The sequence below is a fragment of the Salarias fasciatus genome, chromosome 16 (genome assembly GCF_902148845.1).
Source record: "Salarias fasciatus chromosome 16, fSalaFa1.1, whole genome shotgun sequence".
Lineage (NCBI taxonomy): Eukaryota > Metazoa > Chordata > Actinopteri > Blenniiformes > Blenniidae > Salarias > Salarias fasciatus.
In genome coordinates, this window is record NC_043760.1 from 27,967,100 (window position 1) to 27,987,107 (window position 20,008).

Here is a 20,008-nt window from a genome sequence, read left to right on the forward strand (position 1 = left end):
GGGAATAGTAATTTACTAACTATATATATTCAGAAACAATGAAGTAATTTGTTTATGATACATCTTTTTTTAACAGTTTGTTAGTAGTAAGCAGAAAAGTTTTTCCCTCTTCAGTGAAGCTTTCGTCCAAACTGCAGGTATTTTAACCTTGGGACACAGACCCACGGCCGCCGAAGCCCTAAAGCGTGTCGTTTAACCATTTGGCCTCTCGGCGCAGAATGGTCAAAGGGTTCAACACCCACCTGACTGACTTTGCAATTAGCGATCAGAGGTCAAGGCCTTGTCGGATATGTTTATGAAGCCAGCATGAGGGTCAAGGGCTCTGTTTGTCTGTCCGGTGACAAGAGAGGAAACAAGGGATAGGATTCCGGTAATAAATGAAAGACGAGAGCGGAGATGAAAGGAGAGGTTATCTGGTTCTCTGCGGAGCGTATTGATCCGTTTGTGTTTTCCTGGGGTGAACGGGTTTGTTGGCCTCAGTCCCGGCAGAAGTGCTGAGGCAGTGGCTGCATCACACTCCCAAGTGTTGTTGCAGAGGCTGCGCATGGATTATTGCTCCATGTCGGTCTGCGGGAAGCTCCTGCCTCCTTGTTTTATCGCACTTTGTGGGGGAAAAAAATGAAAATGAAAGTCAGTTGTTGAAAATATAACCATATGAGACACCAAGCAGAGAAGCTTCAACATAATGGTCAGCTACAATCGTTCTGAGTGGGAGGGTGCTGCCCTCATGTGGCCATTACGAATTACTGCAGGAGGGAAGTCCGCTTTTGTGCTCAGGGTCTTTTTCTCAGGATTTTACAATCCAAAAACATACAGGTAGAGCTGAGTGTGAACCAAAATCACACAAAAACGCATGTTTTTCTCTGTTAGAACAGCGGTAGACTGATTATCTGGTCACAGTGTGCTGCTCTGCCACACTCACATTTACACAGGAATTACACAGGATGAGATTTGAATAATTGTCTATCAAGGAATCAAGTTCTGCTGCTCCTGGATTCAGATCACACCAACTGCAGGAGAAGTCTGCTCAAATGGTCGACAACGCCTTTTATCTTGCACAGATTCAACATACAAACAGGTTGCAGTCACCATGGACTGATTGCTGTAACTTTACCAGTAGCAACTTTAATTTTCATTGAACGAGACATAGAAACAATGTGAGGGGCCAGAAATCTTTTGACGTTGACATGACATGACTGAAATTAGCTTTAAATGCTGTGATAATGGGAAATTTAAAAAAAAAACAAAGAACAAAACAAAACCACACAAACATATGTTAAGACCTTTGGAAGCGTCTCGGTCTGCATAGAAACTTTGATTTAAATGGTCAACCGTGGCCGTGATCTCCCCTTAACACTTACACAAGTAATTAACAAATGGCAGCACTCAAAAATACAAAGCGAACCTGCAAGTACATGTTATGTGTGAGTGTATATACATGTGCATTTCTTTGGGAACAAAGATGAGAAATTTGTTTGGGTCACTGAGAGTAAATCCTCATACATGCAATTATGTGCAATGAGTATAAATGTAGAGAAAATATGAATTTCTTTATTTGTCTACGTCTATTTTGTGCATTTGTTTCAGATAATGTCAAGGAGAAGGCTGTGCAACAATATATAAATGTGGACATTGCAGGAACACACGCACACTTTCCACCTATTCAAATGCTTGCATATATGTACACTTGCACACCCACACACACACAAACACGAACACACACACACACACCTGCTTCAGTGCTGTTTTGTGTGTTAATGAAGCGCTGGATATCACGCATTGAAATGTTGTTTTGGTTCTTTATCGCAGACAAACTGAAGTCCAACATATTCTTGTAATCTCATAAATAAAATGGGCTTAATGACACACAAAGTAATTCAGTAATAACCTGAGGAAAGTATGTTGACCTATGTTAAAAAGGAATGCATCATATTTACAACGAAGTGATTGCTATATATCCGTGTCGGCGACTTTTACGTGTTTTTCTTTTTAAGCAAACGACAAGCATCTGTAACCAGTGGTAAGTCCCATTCTTTACATTAGTAGGTTTAAACAAGTTATAGGGTGTGAAAAACTATAATAACGTGTAGCTATAGCTTTGACTCACGTGGCACTTGGTAGGGAAAGAGAATAGGAACAAGAGGGAGAGAAAAGAGGCAGACAAGTGAGATTCAATAGCACCGAACACAAACAGCCCTTCCAGAGTCGGCACCAGTTCACCAGTTCGGGGGCGGGGGGGCATGGAGTCAGTGCAGTGGTAAACTGGGTGCCGGTCTTTAGCAACATGTTGTGATTGTGTGTTTCCAAAAAGGCCACTTGGTCTCTGCGGTTTGGTTCTGGAAGAGTTCAGCGTCCTTCATCTCTCTCCTCACATACACGCCACGCAGGGAAATAGCACCATCCTTTGAAAACAGGAAGTAAAGCCGAGTCCACGACATCGACGCACTCGTTGCCTCACTGGAAGTCCGGGGCGACGGGGTTTATGTCCTCTTCATGCACACCTGACAGCGGCTTATGTGTGTTCGAAGATTTCCCGCTTTTAGAGTGGTCGGGACCGGTTTCCTGGAAGGAGAAAGAATTGACAGAATAAATAACTTTTCTTGAATCTTGAATAATAATAAAGAAAGACGTGACAAAGTCTGGGTGTGAGCGCCCTGTCTTACGTAAACATCTCATTGTCTTCGATGGTTGCCAGCCAGAAGCTGTAGGAGTTGGCGTAGTAGTTGCAGGTTCCTCTGCCGTGACACTCGATGAACGGAGCGCTGCGGAACTCCTCCAGGCAGGAACCCGGAGAGGCCAGAGCCTGGCCCGAGCCCTCAGCTCCGGCGCTGGTGTGCTGGAAAAGCAGACGCAACACACACCGGTGAGGGAGACGATCTGCTGTTCGCGTTGACTTCTAAAAACCGGCAGCGCGTCGTACCATGACGAAGGAGTATCCGATCCACAGCGAGTCCCAGCCCTGAGGGCACGGCGGGATCATGATGGTCTGGCTGTGCACGGCGATCACCATCGCTGGGGCTTCGCATACGGCGCATCTGCTCACACACAGCAGAGGAGAGCGCGGAGGTGTGACGCCGAGTCTTTCTGTTCTGGCGCGACGCGACCGGGGGAGACGTGGACGCACCTGCTGATGAAGGGTTTGATGCTGTCTCCGGTGATGGGCGCCATGCTCATGGGCATGGGCTCCGGCGAGGTCAGCCAGTACGAGTAGTCGTTCCGGGACGCAAAGTTGCAAACGTTGTTGATGTTACAGAAGAGGAAAGGCATGGGGCTGAACTTCTTTAGACAGCTGCCTGCCGTACCTACAAACACAATCCAACCATTAAAACTAACGAAAAATGCATTTTTAACAGTTTCTTCTTTTCTTTTTCTCTCGTATGAATTTCCTCACCTAAGTCTTGTCCGTGGGAGCGCTCGTTGCCTTGTACGTAGAGCAGAGAGTAGCCGTCGTAGATGAGCGAGGTTCCTTGAGGACAGTACGGAACCTCCACCGTCTGGCTGTGACGCGTCACCAGGAACCCGTGATCCATAGAGGAGGGTCCGGGGGGGCCCACCTGACCTGGAACGCCATCAGGACCTGGAGGGCCGGGGTGACCTCTGGGCCCTGCAGACACGGAGACATCCCACCCAGTTCAGTAAGCGATGGAGAAACACACTGCTGACTGGTGGGTTTTGTTTTGTTTTGTTTGTTTTCTGTTTGAACCTCTCACCTTGTGGCCCTGGCAGACCGGGCTCTCCTTTGGCTCCCGGCTGACCATGATAACCGGGGAAACCTTCCTCACCTTTAGGCCCCTGAAGACCCGTCACACCTGAGAGAGGATAGAAATAATGGAACTGTTACCACGACGGATGAAAAACTGTTGATTCAGAGCAGACAGGGGCGACCTGCGGCCCCCGAGCATCAGCTGATTGGAATGCAATTTTAATCACAATTACAGGTTAAATAAAGTGAAAATAAATGGATTTAGAGTTGGACATTAAGAAATACATGTACTGTGATTCAATCAGCTGAATTTCCAAACATTCAGCGACCTCCTTATGTTAAAGGAGGCTGGCTTTAATCTGCACATTACTAATTTATACCACCGGGGACGTTTTAATGTGTGGTTGATGGGAAATGGGATTTTGCTTCTAGACCACATTTTACCCTTGAGCAATCCGTACACGCCGTACATGATCCGTCATCATTCACCCATTTACTCACACGATCACACGCTAATGGTGACGGATGCTACGCGGGGAGCTCGCACGCCATTAGTGGCGGCTGGGGATGTGGCGTTTTACCCATGGACGCCTTGAAACGAGGTCAGGCCGTAAAGAAGGATGGAGCCGATAACTTTTTCTGACGCGTTCGTACACGGAGCAGCGCTGGAGTCCGTCCCACCGCACGATCAGGGTGTAATCTGCTTAATCTAAAGAAATAATTGGCTCACAGTTCTGAAAGAAACATCACCTTGTTGTCCTTTATGTCCAGGAAGCCCGGCTGGTCCTTGAGGTCCCGGTAAGCCTGGATTTCCCGGGAAGCCGACGTCTCCTTTAACGAAGATCTGGGGGCCCGGCGGACCCGGAGGGCCTTCGTTACCTGAAGCACACAGCGCAGCGGCATGAGGAGAGACGATCTGAGTGACTCGTATCGGATTTTACTTTTTATTTTTAACATGTATGTGAGCAACTCCGCAAATACCTTTTTCTCCAGGAAAGCCTCGGTGTCCAAGTTCTCCTTTGAATCCGACGTCCCCGCCGAGTCCCTTTGGCCCTGGAGGCGGTGGAAGAGTTCATGGTTTACTCCGTGTCTTAGTTTTTCACTCACAAATACTTTCGTACAGACACATGAAGCTCCTCCTCACCCGGGAATCCAGGAACGCCCTGCAGTCCTCTCTCTCCCTTCTCTCCATTGATCCCTGGGAGTCCAGGAGGCCCCTGCAGCCAAAACAAAGAAACAGGACGCCACGTCTGAGCAACACGAAGACACCAGGCAGGAAGCCGAGACGGGAGCCGGCGTCGCCACATACAGGGAATCCGGGAATGCCGGGATCTCCCTTGTGTCCCGTCTCCCCCTGGAAGCCAGGCAGACCCTGATCTCCCTTCTCCCCCTGGGGTCCGTCGCGGCCCGGAACGCCGGAGAGTCCCGGTACTCCCGGCTGCCCTGTTTGATGACGGCAGAAAGACAAAGTTATCCATCAGACTGTTTTCCGACAACACGCCATCCAGCGCCACCATTTACAGCACCTGCTTCTCCGAGCGGTCCGGGGGATCCCCGGTCACCCTTGGGGCCTTCTAGAGAAAGACCCGGAGCACCCGGCGCTCCAGGATCGCCCGCGGGTCCCTGCAAGCCCGGAAATCCTTTGTCTCCTTTGATACCAGGTAAACCCGGCTCGCCTGGCATGCCGGGGTAGCCGGGGCCGCCTTTGTCGCCTGCAGGAGGAAAAGAGAAACTCGGCCCATGAAGCCCCGACCGACTCCAGGAACTAAACGGAAATACAACCCCAAAAAGATGACCTCTGACCTTTGTGACCGGTGGGTCCAGGAACCCCAGGCGTGCCGACGCCGGGAACACCTGCAGACACGACAGAACCAGGACAGTCAAGACAGACTTCACTGAAACAACTCATCTGGAAACACGACGGATCGATAATAAACGGCCTGCCGTTACGTTCGCACTCATGCAAACCGCTCGATTCAAATGCCGCTCGAATAAATGGGATCTTCTGATAATAGATCAGTGAAACGGTTTTAATCAGGATGTGAAGCTATGGAAATGAAATGCATGGAATTAAAAAAAAGCAATCATCCCAGATTAGAACTAATTTTGATAAAGGACGCAGAGGCCTGTTTGAAAAAGGATCGTTTGACAGAATCTTCATGATTCTTGGTTTTGAAACATGTAGGACCAAGTCAGCAGAAGGCACTTTGGGGCATCTTTTCTGGTCTTGCCCCAAACTACAGAGATTTTGGACAGATATCTTTAAGTGCCTTTCTAAAGTACATAACTGCGATATCTCACCAGATCCATACACGGCCATACTGGACGGTCTGAACGCCTCTCAACCCACCCCCAACAAAAGACAATACAAGACTGCATGGTTATTGCAAAAAGGAACATTCTAACCCTTTGGGAAAATGAAGATGTACCTTCTTTTAAGATCTGGTTGGCGGAAGTGACCAGTTAATTGCATCTGGAGAGGATCCGACACAGTATTTCTTTAACCTCTGCTTCCTTTGACAAAATGTGGCAACCTTTCCTCTTATATCTGGCAACTCTGACCTGGATATTTATACTCATAACTGTTGGAATGTATACCTGTACACACACTGTATATGTATTGTACACTTGCCATGTTCAATCAGTAAGACAACGTCATAGTCATTCATTCTGTGGCTGGTACTATTATTATTATTATCTCGAACTTTTTAAGAGCAGTTTGTTTTTGTTTGTTTGTTTTTTAAGTTTTGGGCGGGGGTTGTGTGTTATCTCTGTATCTTTGCACTTATGTTTGTATTTCTGTTGTCTGTCATATGGAAAAAATTACAAATAAAATAATGAAAAAAAAAACAAAAAAAAACCATGTGGGACCTGCTGACTTATTAACTTCTTTAAACTGACTTTCTTGTTTTTTGCTGTAAGAAGTGTGTGGTAACGATTCTTTCTCCTCACTGAGCAGCTGCTCGCCTTCAGCTGATGGCTTTTCTTCAACCTCACAGTGATGTCGAGACATTTCCTTCCTTCTTCCTCCTCCATGTGGCACTAACCTGGGTCTCCTCTCTCTCCTGTGGAGCCAGGGATACCATCCACTCCAGGCTCTCCCTTGTCTCCTCGTGGTCCGAGAGGTCCCTGCAGGCCTCCTTCGCCTGAAAGGAAACCGAGTTAATCCAGCTGTAAACATCTGTGTGAAACCATCTTCACGCCAGTCTCTGAGAGGAACGGATTCATGCGACTGTTTTCAGGGTCCGACTCACCAGGACGCCCCTCGAGACCTGGCTCTCCTGGAGATCCCGGCAGTCCCGCGGTCCCCTTCTCCCCCGGCCGGCCCGCCTGACCTGTTCACCACACAGACATCGGCCGCCAGCAGAGGCGAGTGAGAGACCGTTTAAAACGAGAACTCTGCAGACTGAGGGGAGGCGATCAAACCCACCGGGATACCCCACGCCCCCCTGCTCTCCCTTCACTCCTTGCTGTCCAGGCTGTCCAGGCATACCCGGGTAACCCTTCTGGCCTTTTTCTCCAGGTGAGCCTGGGAATCCGGGCTGGCCGATCAGACCCTGCCGACCGACAGAGGAGGACCGGGTTCAGCTTCTGAACCGCTCTGACTGAATATTTAACATCTGGCAGTTTGTTCATGATCTGTTATAAAACGTCCTTCAGGAACAAATCATGGTTAAAAATGTCCATAAAGACAGGATTAATCGATAAAGACAGGATTAATCGATAAAGACAGGATTAATCAATAAAGTCAGAAATAATCGATAAAGACAGGAATAATCGATAAAGACAGGAATAATCGATAAAGAAAGGATTAATCGATAAAGAGGATTAATCGATAAAGACAGGAATAATCGATAAAGACAGGATTAATCGATAAAGAAAGGATTATCGATAAAGACAGGATTAATCGATAAAGACAGGATTAATGGATAAAGACAGGATTAATGGATAAAGACAGGAATAATCGATAAAGACAGGATTAATCGATAAAGACAGGATTAATCGATAAAGACAGGATTAATGGATAAAGACAGGAATAATCGATAAAGACAGGATTAATCGATAAAGACAGAATTAATCGATAAAGACATGATTAATCGATAAAGACAGGAATAATCGATAAAGAAAGGATTAATCGATAAAGAGGATTAATCGATAAAGACAGGATTAATGGATAAAGACAGGATTAATGGATAAAGACAGGATTAATCGACCCCTGTTAGGTATGTAAAATACTGACCTTTTCTCCTGGAGGTCCTGGGATCCCGATGCCTGGCTCACCAGGTATTCCAGCGTCTCCTTTTTGTCCACCAGTTCCTCTGATTCCAGGATGACCCGGCGTGCCGGTGTCTCCTTTAGTGCCCTTTGGCCCAACTGGACCTGCACACACACACACACACACACACACACACACACACACACACACACACACACACACACACACACACACACACACACACACACACACACACACACACACACACACACACAAGTCAAGCCTCTATAACCTCCGTCACCTGGTTGCAGGTTCAAATCCTCGGTGTGTGTTCCACCTCTCACCTGGAATACCCATCTCTCCGACGCTGCCCTTCTGGCCCGGCGGCCCCATGCCGCCGGGCTCTCCGGGGAAACCGGCGTCTCCTTTGGCGCCTGAAAGCGAGCGCAGACGTGGATCAGAGGAGCGACTCGGGTTGTTTTCAGGTTTTGTGCGAACGTGTTCGTTATTTCAGCGGCGTTCAGGAAGTGACCTGGCTGTCCGGGTAATCCGGGCTCTCCGTCTTTGCCCGGCATCCCGGGGTCTCCCTGCTGTCCCCGGTGGCCTTTCTCCCCGGAGAATCCGTCCCGCCCTGAAGGAACAGTCCAGATGAGTCCACCGGAGTCTCTGACCCGGGTTCACCCGGACCCGGACCCTGGACGTCTCTCTCACCTCTGTCTCCGGTGTCTCCCTTCTCCCCCTTCATGTGCTCCATCTCCACGTCGGTCATGTTCCCGGGCGGCCCCGGAATGCCTCGCTCCCCCGTCTCACCTTTAGGACCGGGCCCTCCTTGGCTGCCTCTGGATCCGGTCACACCGGGATCACCTGACGAGGGACGAAGACCGAAGTGAGACGGAACCGGAACGCCTGCAGCTCCGTCACACCACCAGAACAGCGACACGAAGGGGGTCCGTTACCTCTCTGACCGGGGGATCCGGGCAGGCCTGGCGGTCCAGAAAATCCTGGGACGCCTGGAGTTCCCATGACCCCCATTTCACCTTTCACACCTGCACACACACACACACATACGCACACACATATGCGGATTGATGTGATCCTCCAGGATCTCTGGACAGGCAGCCTGGGTCCTCTCGGCTCCGGCTGGTCCTGGTTCTCACCCTGGTTCCCGATCAGCCCGTCTCGGCCCGGCAGGCCCGGCGCACCAGGCAGGCCTTTAGTCCCCGGAACCCCGGGAAACCCCGGCGCTCCCTTCTCTCCTTTAGAGCCGGGCATGTCTAGACCAGGAGGACCCGGGTAGCCCTTCTCTCCCTTCACACCTTCCCGACCTGCGCGAGACACACACACACACACACACACACACACACACACACACACACACACACACACACACACACCACTTCCATTTAATTCCTGATAAAACCCAAGCCTCCCGGCGGGCGGTCAAAGCTCAGTGCTCACCGTATGGTCCGGGCTCTCCAGGTGGACCCTCTGGGCCAGGGGCTCCAGGTGAGCCTTTCCCTGCAGGACCTGGTGCACCGACCAGTCCCGGAGGTCCCGGGGGCCCGATGTCACCTGGTCCGAAGAAAAAAACAAGAATGTTTTTTAACGATTTGAAATCGAACCAAAGCGAGACTCTGGAGACCCGCTGAGGGTCCTCCTGCCGGACCTTTGACTCCTTGCGGTCCAGGCAGTCCGGTCTGTCCCTCTCTCCCGGGAATACCAGGTAACCCGATGTTACCCTTCTCTCCAGAGAAACCCTTCACTCCCGACGGACCCTGCGAGCCCTTTGGACCCGGGAGACCCCGTCCAGGTTCCCCCTGCGAGGCACAGATTCAGTCAGACACAAATAAACGCCTCCTGCTGGTTCTATGATCGTGATGATCAATCAATAGTGATCATTCGCTGAGACGCTGCACACCTTCTGTCCCGGTGTTCCGGGGTTTCCGGTGAGGCCGTCCTGTCCCGGTCGACCCGGCTCTCCTGGCAGTCCCGGAGCTCCTGGGATTCCGCTGATTCCTAGACGAACAGATCAGTTCAGGAGGGTTCAGGAGGGTTCAGGAGGGTTCAGGAGGGTTCAGGACCCGCCTCTCCTTCCTGATACCCGAGAATCCTGACAGTCAGAGAACACGGCACCTTTGGGGCCGGTGGGGCCTGGAAACCCGATCCCAGGAGGGCCGTGGTCCCCCTTCGGTCCAGGGAGACCTGGGAAGCCCTGGTCTCCAGGCAGACCTTTTTCACCTTCAAATGACATGTGAGGACAGAGTTTCATCATCGGTCCAGACGCTGAAAAAACTGACATTTAGGTTTCCAAATCTCTGACAACGGTGGTGAAGAAGATCGGCAACACTGTACTTGAAGCCCCCCTGTGTGACACGTTATAAGTACATTATAGCTCTGTATAACTCGTTATAAACACTCATAAAGGGTCACACTGCTGTATGACATCAGGACCGAACCCTTTATAACTACTTATAATGTGTTTTAACAGGTTCTTTAAGTGAAGTGTTAACAGAAGATCTTTATAAATTACAGCTTTAAGATGCTGTTAAGATCCAGGTGACTCATCAGGTCGACTGCTGCTTCGCTCACCTTGAATTCCAGGCAGACCGTTCTCCCCTCTGGGTCCAGGGACCCCCTGAGGTCCAGGAGTGCTCACACCTTTACCCGGCTCTCCTTTAAAACCTGAGGGACAAGGGACAAGTTCACCGCCGAACGGAGTGTGTGATCTGTGAAGGAGTGAGTCCTCCGGGGACCAAAGTGATGCTGCAGGAAAGGAAGAGTCGCTTTAGGTCAAGATGACAAGAAGAGCGTTTCTCTCATACCCGGTGATCCCGGAGCTCCGTTCAGACCCGGCCTCCCCTGACTGCCCTTCTCTCCAGGCTCTCCTGCACGGCCAAAGCCCGGCACACCAGGTGGTCCCCTCACTCCGGGAGTCCCAGTAAGACCAGGGTCTCCAGGCGGCCCACGTTCACCCTTGACGCCCTCTTTGGCCTGAAAGCAAAGTCAGAAAAAACAAAAGTTAGACTTTCATTGTTCTCTAAAAAACCGGATCACTGATTTCATTCGGACTTATTGAAGTTCTAAACGCCACTCAGGGACTCACCGGTTCCCCCTTGAGTCCGGGCTGACCTGGAGGTCCGTCTCTCCCGGGGATCCCGTCCAGACCCTGCTGACCTCGAGTCCCAGGAACTCCAGGAAGACCTTTGTCCCCTTTCAGACCGGGAGCCAGGAAGATATCTCCGGGTTCTCCGACCGGCCCGGGCGCCCCCATCAGTCCAGGAGATCCCTCAGACCCCTGCAGGAGGAACCTGGTGGATCCTGATAGTTCCAGATCTTCAGGGTCTCAGATCCTGATCTACTCACCGGCCGTCCAGGCTGTCCAGAAAGTCCAGGATTTCCTTTTTCTCCTTTTCCACCGACTGGACCAGGAGGTCCTGCGGAGGGAAACCAGACCGCCTCAGCTCAGCTGGACAACATGCTAGCAGCTAGCGGCTAGCAGCTAGCATGTAACGAAAGACCACCCACCTCGCTCGCCTTTAGGACCCTCGGGTCCAGGTAATCCAGTTGCACCGCTGCCGTCACACAGGCGGCAGGTGTCTCCTTTATCACCTGAAATAAGTCAAACACACACGTTATTCCCAGCATGCATCATAAGAGGAAGTCAGCGCGTTCAAACTGAATGTTTACCTTTTTGTCCCACTTCTCCCTGTAACCCAGGAGGTCCCGGGGGGCCGGGCGCCCCCTTCTCCACGTCACAGTCGGTGGAATCGGCTGAGCGGACAAACACACTCATCTCAACATCTGAGAACACACACACCCGACGGAGGCGTCGTTTTCTGTCGTTCACTGCTTCGACCAGGCATTACCTGCTGGGCCGGGTGGTCCAGGGGGTCCGGGGACACCGGGCTGTCCGGGGGGTCCGAACAGAGAGTCTCCGTCCACGCCTCGCTCCCCCTTCTCTCCCAGATCTCCCTTCTGACCCCGTTCTCCTCTCGGCCCTTCAACAGGTCGTCCTGAAGTCCAAAAATAAAGGTAAAGAGTGTGTGAGAGTGTGTGTTTTATCGTCTGACTGACGAACGGGTTGTGTTGTTTTACCTGGTGGACCGGCCTCTCCCTGAGGACCAGGGTAGCCTGAGGAACAACAAAAAAACAAAAAAAAAACACAGAAACTGAATCGATCCACAGAATGTGTGTATTCATGAGAGTGTGTGTATCTCTGCGTTTATTGACGCTGTTTTACCTTTTTCTCCTTGTAACCCTGGAAGACCTCGAGGGCCAGGAGGGCCCGGGGCCCCGGTGCCCTGAAAACAAATCATGACCAAAGGTAAAGATACAAAGTTCTCATCACAGTGAAACTGACCTAAACTATAATTATTGATCATCTATTCTGCTAACCCCACTGCAGCAACAAAAAAGAGCAATAAAAGAATGAGCGGGCTCCATTAACCCATCCATCACCTGAGCCACGGCTGGGAATCCATTAAACCTCATTAAGATGGTGACGACCGCACAATTATTCATTTCTTTAATCACTAGTATTCTCTGCTCTGCTGTATTTTAATGTTGTTTTAATCACAGACATGAACAGATTGCCGTCGCAGCGATTGCTTCGCTCTGTTTGGGCGATCTGTCGACACATCCACCAAGACTGACCGCTGCGTAAATCAGTCGAAGCTTTAAACGTCTGCAGCTCGCTGAGCTGATACAGAATAATGCAGATACATTTCACCTTTATGTTCTAAAAAACTGGCAGCAGAAACAAGGAACAACATCTGCAGTAAAAATCAAAACACTGACCGCAGCTGCAGTCATCTGGAACACTGGTGTAACATTATATTAACAGGATATTAATAAAACAGGAGGTTGTATGATTACATTTAAATAATGTCTCAGTCATATAACATCTAAATAATTACCAAATGACTGCGAAGTGAGCATGGGTTTAATTAAAATGAGATGAATATTAATTGCAGACACTGGAGGCTGTACATGTGCTTCAGCTCCCACTGAGGTTATCTGTTGATGTCTGAACTGGAGACCCAGCCCAACGGCGCAATGAACTCTACTGACACCTGCTGGTAGGTTCCTGTAGTTGCGCTTTTAGTACAAAATGAGAGGGAGAGGGAGAAAATCATCTGTAGAAATGAAGAAGAGAGGGGATCACTTACATAACCAGGAGGTCCCCGATCACCTTTCTCACCCTGGAAAAAAGATAAATAATACACTCCGTCTGATCATGACCGTCTTTAACATGTGCAGTGTCTCGAGCTTTCAGTATCTGAATGTTTCAGTTGTGATTAAAGGACGGTTTTAGCCTCCAACACTTCGAAGTTATTGTCAATGAACAATCTTAAATGCTCGTCATTTCTCCGATAAAATCTTCTGAAAAGCATGAAACTGAAAACAAATAGTCATCAATCATTACCGCACTTATAAACACCTCAATTTTAATATTTATCCTGGTTTTAGTGGAAGAAAATGTGTGTTAAGCAGCAGTACTGGGTGTGTGTTTGACATCTGACATGAAGGAAACAGACTTCAACACGGATTTAAAATGAAAAACGTGAAACGTTACGTCCTTGTTTGCAGCATCACACCTGTTGGTGTATGAATTACCTGAGACCCGGGATATCCAGGAGCACCAGAGAAGCCTTTTTCACCCTGAAGGAAAACATGTTGTCATTCAGCAGCACTGACTTTAAATACACTTAAAAATAGTAGGTTTTAGTTCATGTAAATACATAATGAAATAACTACTACCTTTCCTCCCTCCTCTCCATCTTTTCCAGGCTTTCCCTAAAATTACAGATCAGACACTCTTGGTTAGATTGATAGTAATAAAGCAACACAAAAGTTATCTATTAGTAGCTGCATGGAAGTTTTATTGAGCTTTTAGTGGTGTTTCTCACTCTTGGACCCGGTGGGCCGGGTTCTCCTTTCACTCCGTCGTTAAAGCAGAGACCCTGAGAAAGAAACAGAGTTTCTCAACATCGTGACGAATTACAAACAGCTCGAAAATCTCACATTCAAATGTACAAGACAAAAACACTAACTCTGTCTCCTTTCTCTCCTTTATCTCCTCTGAACCCCTGCAGGAAGAAAAAAAAAAGATGATTAATATTTCATTTTTAAAGGAGAAAAAAAAACACATTTTAGCTCCTGTGATTGAGTCAAACTTGCCGGCGGTCCGGGGACGTGCACCGTGATGGGTCCTCCCTCATGTCCCTCCAGTGACGGGGGCCCCGGGGGGCCGGGGGGGCCCTGGAATCCTCGGTCACCCTGAACAGACACAGAAGATTCAGTGATTAGGAGAAAAAAACTGAGTGTTAATGAATCATGGGTCATTTACAAAAGATCTTCCTTTTAGCGGTTTTTGGATTTTAATTTCTGACAATAAATACGTTTTAATCATTGGGTTGTGAATTAATAATAAATAAATGAATAAATGAATAAATGACCTACCTTATCTCCTTTCTCACTGACAAACGACAGCCTGTCACCCTGTGAGGAGTTCCAACCATCAAATCTCAGTAAAATCAGGATATCAGGAAATGATTACAAATCATGATAGACTTATTGTACTGAGGATTAAATGTTACCTTCTCTCCAGGAGGTCCGGGGGGACCAGCATCACCCTGTCAAAAAGTCATTCAGTTATTCAGAAAAGCTGATAAATGATCATTTTATTGACCAGTCAGTATAGTCCCTTCATGTACGATTCAAAAAAGGAAGTTCTGTTGAACCCTGACACCAAACGTGATGTGAGGAAGACAGAAATGTAGTTTGACTGGTTTTTCTACATCTGACATTCAGTGTGTGATGAATTAAAAATGCTGGACAGCTTTTTATTAGAGGATCCACAGACGGTGTGACATGGGCTCAAATAAAACAGGTGTTTCAATGCATTAATGGAATTGTTTCTTAATAATAATATACATTGACATTTAGTGCTGGAAAAATGTTCGTTTTCTTTTTTTTATGTTAGTATTTCTTTTACTGAATGAACTTGTAGGCGGGACTCACTTTAAGTCCTGGGTAGCCGCGAAGTCCGGGAGGTCCAACAGGACCAGGCTGACCAGGCGTCCCCTGAGAGAGAGGCAGCACGGGCAAAACGTGAAACACCAGCATTAACTACAGCAGCAGCGCACACACACACACACACACACACATACACACACACACACACTACGTACAGCCTGTCCAGGTGTACCAGGGAATCCTCTTTCTCCTTTCAGAGGAGCTATCCCGATCACACCGCCAGGGTCACCCTGCAGGAGGAAGAACATGCAGACACACCAATGAAATCTGGATGCAAGTTGTTACTGTATAATATGAGAGAAATTCATCATTTCACACTGACCTTCATTCCAGGAATTCCGGGGACACCCTGAAAAGAGAAAATCATTTTGGTTGATGAACAAAGAGCATCTAATGGGCGCAATATGAAGACAGTTTCTGTTTCTTTAAAAGGGTTTTCTTTATGTGTGTGCTGAGTGATTCCTTACAGGGGGGCCCTGCAGACCAGGAAAACCGGGAGAGCCATCTCTTCCTCTATCTCCCTGAAACACACAGTCAGAAGGTAAAAACAGGAGTGTGAGGCTTCGGTTATTAAAAGACTGAGAGCTCACTGAGGCTGGAGGCTGTACCTTAGTGCCGTTGCATCCGGGGATCCCGGGCATACCGGGCGGGCCGTCGTTTCCATTGATGCCCTATGAGGACGAGTGTGAGCACAAAAAACACATTCATGAGGATCACTGGTCACACAGTGACAAAGTCAGACCACAGGTACTTACTGGTAATCCTGGGTTTCCCGGGAAACCTGGCAGACCAGGAGGACCCTGGGAAATCACACAAACACCAGGTTACATCAGCTCAACTCTCTGAGAGCGGACCGCCGCTCTGCAGCGTCAGGTCTGACTGAATTAAAGCCACTTACTCGCACTCCTTTTATCCCGGGAGCTCCGGGCTCGCCTGTGCTCCCCTGAAACGAAGAGAACATCATGGTGAACGGAATGAGAGGAAACAGAGCACTGGCTAAAAACTGAATATGACCGCTGGTGATGAGAGTTTTGGGTTTATTGTAAGTTACAGGCAGAAATATGAAAGACATGGACAAACAAATCTACAATAAGAGCTGAATATTAATTAATTAAAGAAAAATGTATTGAAGTTAACATTGTTTTATGTTTTTGCCTCACATAATACTAAACAGAACATACTTGGCATTTTTGCAGTATGCTTAGGGGAAAAAAAAAGACAAATCATCACATAAAATTAAAAGTAACTGACTTGAACCGGTCGCTGTGTCTCTGATGTGCCTCAGAGGTTCACTCACCTTGGGGCCCATGGGCCCAGCTGGCCCCTCATGGCCCTGCATCCCCGGGAAGCCCATGTTGCCTTGAAGACCAGGAAACCCTCGCTCACCCTGTCACAGAGCAGGAGCTTCATGAAAATGGGTTTATGGAACAACAATTTACAAAAACTATTTGAATTAGTCCACCAGTCATGTATAAGCAAACTTAAGATATTATTGGAAATGTTGATTCTTGGATCCAACTCGGCAAAAATGCACAATGATTAACTTGAAAATGCATCTAACAATATGAATAATGATTTTATACAGCGTCTCAACATCAACCCCAACACAGCCTCCTTCAGTGTCCTTAAACTGACCCACATATGTTCCACTGTCAGCCGCTAGATGGCAGCACTGCTCCAAGAGGGACAGTTTGTCTCCTGGTAATCTTCTCATCGACAGACAGTCATGAAAAAAACGTGGCAACAGCAAAACAACAACAGCCACACTGACAGGGCTGCTGTCCGTTCCCAGAACAAAACACCTGACGCAAGGTCACTGTGACAAGTTCTGTTGGGCAATACGAGGAAAGCGTTTCACTGGAAACGAGGCTCAGATGAGGCTTTGGGTTCGGTCAGCAGCTTGGAAAACACTGAGGTGCTTTGAAACCGCAGTGATCGGCCAAACTCCACCAAACACGGTCCGTGCATCTGCTGCTGTGGAGTGAATTTGGTGACTGCTGCTGTGAAAATGAGCCTCAGAAGGCCGAACCGGGGCAAAGAGTAGACAGATGGCATGAGACATACGTAAATCCACAGAGATGTAATAACTTCAAGAGTCGGTTCCCAAATTCTTTAACACACAAAACAATGACATAGTTACTGTCACTGGTCTTTACAATGAATCTAAAAAGTCTGAAATGTGAGAGAAAGATGCTTATCTTGGATGGCAAAATGTCCAATCAAACTTTATGAGTTTTGTACATTTAAGTGATAGAATTTAACTCAGGGTACTTTTACAGTTTGGGTCTTTTATAGTGGTTTTATAGTCGTAAAAGAAGATTTTGTTTTCAGATTTTCTCATCAGAGATAATAACACAGATTTTTCTGGGTCCAAGCAGCTGTCTGTAGACAAGGAAAGATGCTTTCACATCCAACTGATTTCCCAATCAGCAAATAAAGGATTTGAATGAGATTAACAATAATGTTTGAGTAAGAACAGCTCGTTTCCTCAAGGCTAAAGTCTGAACAACCTGTGCAGCGATAACTCTGAGAGCTTCCCCCCTGTGGTGATGGGAAAAAGAGCTCCAGGCCAGCTGTGTGTCCTGACACGCTCTGATTCAGCCTGATCCGTGTTCCCGTCCGGGTCTCGGCTCCGTGACTGAGCTGCAAGTCCCGCGTTTCCACCCGGGCCCGGCTCCAGCTCCCGCCGACCCCCTCGGTAAGGACATGTCACTCCTCACATCTCGCTGCTGACCTGCAGACCCTGCACTCTGTCGAGTTCAAACTCCTGTTCTTATGGGACACCAGTGGAGGATATTGAGGGGAATCCTTCAGCAAAGAAAATCTCACCTTTGCTCCTTTTACGCCACTGCAGTCACATTTTCCACATGAGGTACCGCAGCCCTGAGGATGGAGACAGACATAAAGGTAAATGGAGCATCGCGTGGAAGAAACAACTCTCGGAAGAAGCCTGTGTTTGTGCAACTGGACTCAGTTGAATGTGAAACTTTGTTTTTGCCCTCATGGGGGCAGCAAATCAATCTGTAGCCTCTCACTGTGCAGAGGGGTCTGAGAGGTCTGAGGACGACAGAGGCCATGTCCAGTTAGTGGGGGTTTCTCTGTGGAGTTTGCATGTTCTCCCTGTGCAAAGATGTTTTTTTTAATCCATGTATTCTTGAGTCCTTCCATAGTCCACATGTGATTGAACTGAACACCCAGTGACTCACATCTCCTGACAAGAGCAGCGAGTCTGTTCATCCTCATCAGCCTGATCATTATCCAATTTGATTTTTTATTTAGGAGAACATGTAAACAGCTTTGTCTGACATGATCTGAACAAAACCATGACACATACACAGCCAGAAGACAACAAACATGACGAGCAGCAGTGGAAGGCAAACTTCTGGAGAGAAGAAGAGACTTATTTCCTGTTGATTTTTATGACAACTTTAAGCCCATCTACATAGATACATGTGAATGTTTTCAGAAAAATCCAACAATAGAGTATAAACCAGAATTTATTCAGTCTGACATCTCTGAAGAGCATGCAGTCAGGTCAGATCTGATTCTTGCAGTTATCTGTTTACTGCTTGGGTGACACAGTGGAGTAGTGGTTATGAGAGATCAGAGGTTTGAATCCAGGGCTGTGTTTTCTCCGACAGGTGACCTGCGTTCATCCACATTCAGCTGAGAGCGACTCCACTGAATAAAGCTTTGTAGAGGCTGCGACCTCCATAACGTCACGTAAACAGGCTCATTCAAAGGTCGTGCAGAGCTGAACGCAGCTGTGACTCCTCACAACACTGCGTCGCTTTATTATCTGCTGCTCCTTCATTTTCGGCTCTGATCGAATCAGGAACCAGAAGAATCGAGGTTTCTTTTCAGCCTCATCCAGCGATCGGCGATGAGTTCTGCAGAACTGTTTGCCGGCCGGGGGAACATCACTGCAGCTGGTTCCAGCCATCACACCCCCCCTCCTCCTCCGACCCCCACCCCGCTTCCTCTCCTCCGGGGTCTCTGGAGGCCAAAGCCTGGGAACTGGCCCGCACTGCCTTTGGCTCTGTCTCTCTCTCTCCTTCGCTCCGCTCGTCCTTCTTCTCTCCATCGTCCAGCTGTTGCCGGACTCACGTGTGAGGCGTCCGGCCAAAAGCCTGTCAGTGCGTTGGACTGACTGCAACGACTGAGGGGAGAGTACACAGCTCCACTGCCCACACATATTTCTGTCTGTCTCACGTTCTCTCTCTCACACACACACACACACACACACACACACTACACACACACACACACAACTACATGGCTGTGATATTATTCAGCCCACGAAACCTGACATTTAATACCGTCCATAAGTCATTCTTAATTTTACATTTTCTGTAATTTAATGCATAGCTTTACTGTTTGTCTGGCCACTTCCATTCCAACATACCTAATAACTGAATCAATGTGTGACCCTGAAAGCATGGGAAACCCAGCGAGCAGCCTCTGTTCTCAGGACTTCCAGCTCCAGCTCTGACGCCCGGTCCCTGTGCACTTGTTCTCCGCTGTGGTGTTCATGTGTGGCCGGCTGCAAGCAAACTTATTTCTTATTTCTACCCTGTAAAACATTTCTCACTCACTCCTTCTCACTTCACCACTTATGCTGCTTAATTGTTTTTTCTTTCTCGCCGTGCCACAGGAAGCTTAAGGCACACCTGCTTTAGATCAGATTAGTGTCAAAAGACAAACAGAGGAAGGCAGGACTGCCTCTGAGAATGATGAACATGTGTGTTTTATTATGACTGAACTGCTGGCTTGTAGTGATCAGGGCTCCTGGCGCGGGGTTGACAGGGTTTCTGGCGACTCTACAAGGGGAGTTAAAGCATCCTAATACAGCGCTGAAGAAGATCACAGCTGTCTTCCTCATCCACCTGTTGCTCTTCGTCTGGAGTTTTTTGCAATTTGCTTTGAACACAAAACTCAAACACACTGTACAAACGAGACGGGAAATTCCAAGACGGACGGCACAGCGAGAGCTGAACCGTCTGCTGCTGGTAATCTGCAGGTAGATCACAGCGGCTTTTCTCCCAGTCCTC

General features: G+C 48.2%; 1 protein-coding gene across 1 annotated transcript in view; it reads right to left on the reverse strand.

Moving 5' to 3' along the window:
* Window positions 1-1,779: 1,779 nt before the first annotated feature.
* col4a1 (collagen, type IV, alpha 1) overlaps window positions 1,780-20,008 on the reverse strand; it is a 32,717-nt gene continuing 14,488 nt past the window's right edge. Inside the window, exons 2-52 of the mRNA XM_030112583.1 lie at window positions 17,787-17,840; window positions 16,255-16,344; window positions 15,856-15,900; window positions 15,713-15,757; window positions 15,566-15,628; window positions 15,425-15,478; window positions 15,280-15,306; window positions 15,113-15,187; window positions 14,943-15,005; window positions 14,519-14,554; window positions 14,382-14,420; window positions 14,100-14,198; window positions 13,973-14,008; window positions 13,829-13,882; window positions 13,680-13,715; window positions 13,536-13,580; window positions 13,088-13,120; window positions 12,160-12,220; window positions 12,015-12,050; window positions 11,786-11,932; window positions 11,607-11,690; window positions 11,445-11,528; window positions 11,283-11,353; window positions 11,023-11,214; window positions 10,742-10,910; window positions 10,509-10,601; window positions 10,053-10,157; window positions 9,838-9,935; window positions 9,586-9,736; window positions 9,378-9,491; window positions 9,077-9,244; window positions 8,876-8,965; window positions 8,631-8,783; window positions 8,452-8,550; window positions 8,264-8,353; window positions 7,944-8,083; window positions 7,134-7,260; window positions 6,958-7,038; window positions 6,751-6,849; window positions 5,507-5,557; window positions 5,230-5,415; window positions 5,013-5,146; window positions 4,848-4,920; window positions 4,685-4,756; window positions 4,454-4,582; window positions 3,711-3,809; window positions 3,392-3,604; window positions 3,125-3,302; window positions 2,921-3,035; window positions 2,664-2,836; window positions 1,780-2,562 (exon numbers count right to left, since the gene is read on the reverse strand). Coding sequence (XP_029968443.1) covers window positions 2,481-2,562; window positions 2,664-2,836; window positions 2,921-3,035; window positions 3,125-3,302; window positions 3,392-3,604; window positions 3,711-3,809; window positions 4,454-4,582; window positions 4,685-4,756; window positions 4,848-4,920; window positions 5,013-5,146; window positions 5,230-5,415; window positions 5,507-5,557; window positions 6,751-6,849; window positions 6,958-7,038; window positions 7,134-7,260; window positions 7,944-8,083; window positions 8,264-8,353; window positions 8,452-8,550; window positions 8,631-8,783; window positions 8,876-8,965; window positions 9,077-9,244; window positions 9,378-9,491; window positions 9,586-9,736; window positions 9,838-9,935; window positions 10,053-10,157; window positions 10,509-10,601; window positions 10,742-10,910; window positions 11,023-11,214; window positions 11,283-11,353; window positions 11,445-11,528; window positions 11,607-11,690; window positions 11,786-11,932; window positions 12,015-12,050; window positions 12,160-12,220; window positions 13,088-13,120; window positions 13,536-13,580; window positions 13,680-13,715; window positions 13,829-13,882; window positions 13,973-14,008; window positions 14,100-14,198; window positions 14,382-14,420; window positions 14,519-14,554; window positions 14,943-15,005; window positions 15,113-15,187; window positions 15,280-15,306; window positions 15,425-15,478; window positions 15,566-15,628; window positions 15,713-15,757; window positions 15,856-15,900; window positions 16,255-16,344; window positions 17,787-17,840 — 4,851 coding nt within the window. The 3' untranslated portion in view covers window positions 1,780-2,480. The remainder of the gene's footprint in view (window positions 2,563-2,663; window positions 2,837-2,920; window positions 3,036-3,124; window positions 3,303-3,391; window positions 3,605-3,710; window positions 3,810-4,453; window positions 4,583-4,684; window positions 4,757-4,847; window positions 4,921-5,012; window positions 5,147-5,229; window positions 5,416-5,506; window positions 5,558-6,750; window positions 6,850-6,957; window positions 7,039-7,133; window positions 7,261-7,943; window positions 8,084-8,263; window positions 8,354-8,451; window positions 8,551-8,630; window positions 8,784-8,875; window positions 8,966-9,076; window positions 9,245-9,377; window positions 9,492-9,585; window positions 9,737-9,837; window positions 9,936-10,052; window positions 10,158-10,508; window positions 10,602-10,741; window positions 10,911-11,022; window positions 11,215-11,282; window positions 11,354-11,444; window positions 11,529-11,606; window positions 11,691-11,785; window positions 11,933-12,014; window positions 12,051-12,159; window positions 12,221-13,087; window positions 13,121-13,535; window positions 13,581-13,679; window positions 13,716-13,828; window positions 13,883-13,972; window positions 14,009-14,099; window positions 14,199-14,381; window positions 14,421-14,518; window positions 14,555-14,942; window positions 15,006-15,112; window positions 15,188-15,279; window positions 15,307-15,424; window positions 15,479-15,565; window positions 15,629-15,712; window positions 15,758-15,855; window positions 15,901-16,254; window positions 16,345-17,786; window positions 17,841-20,008) is intronic.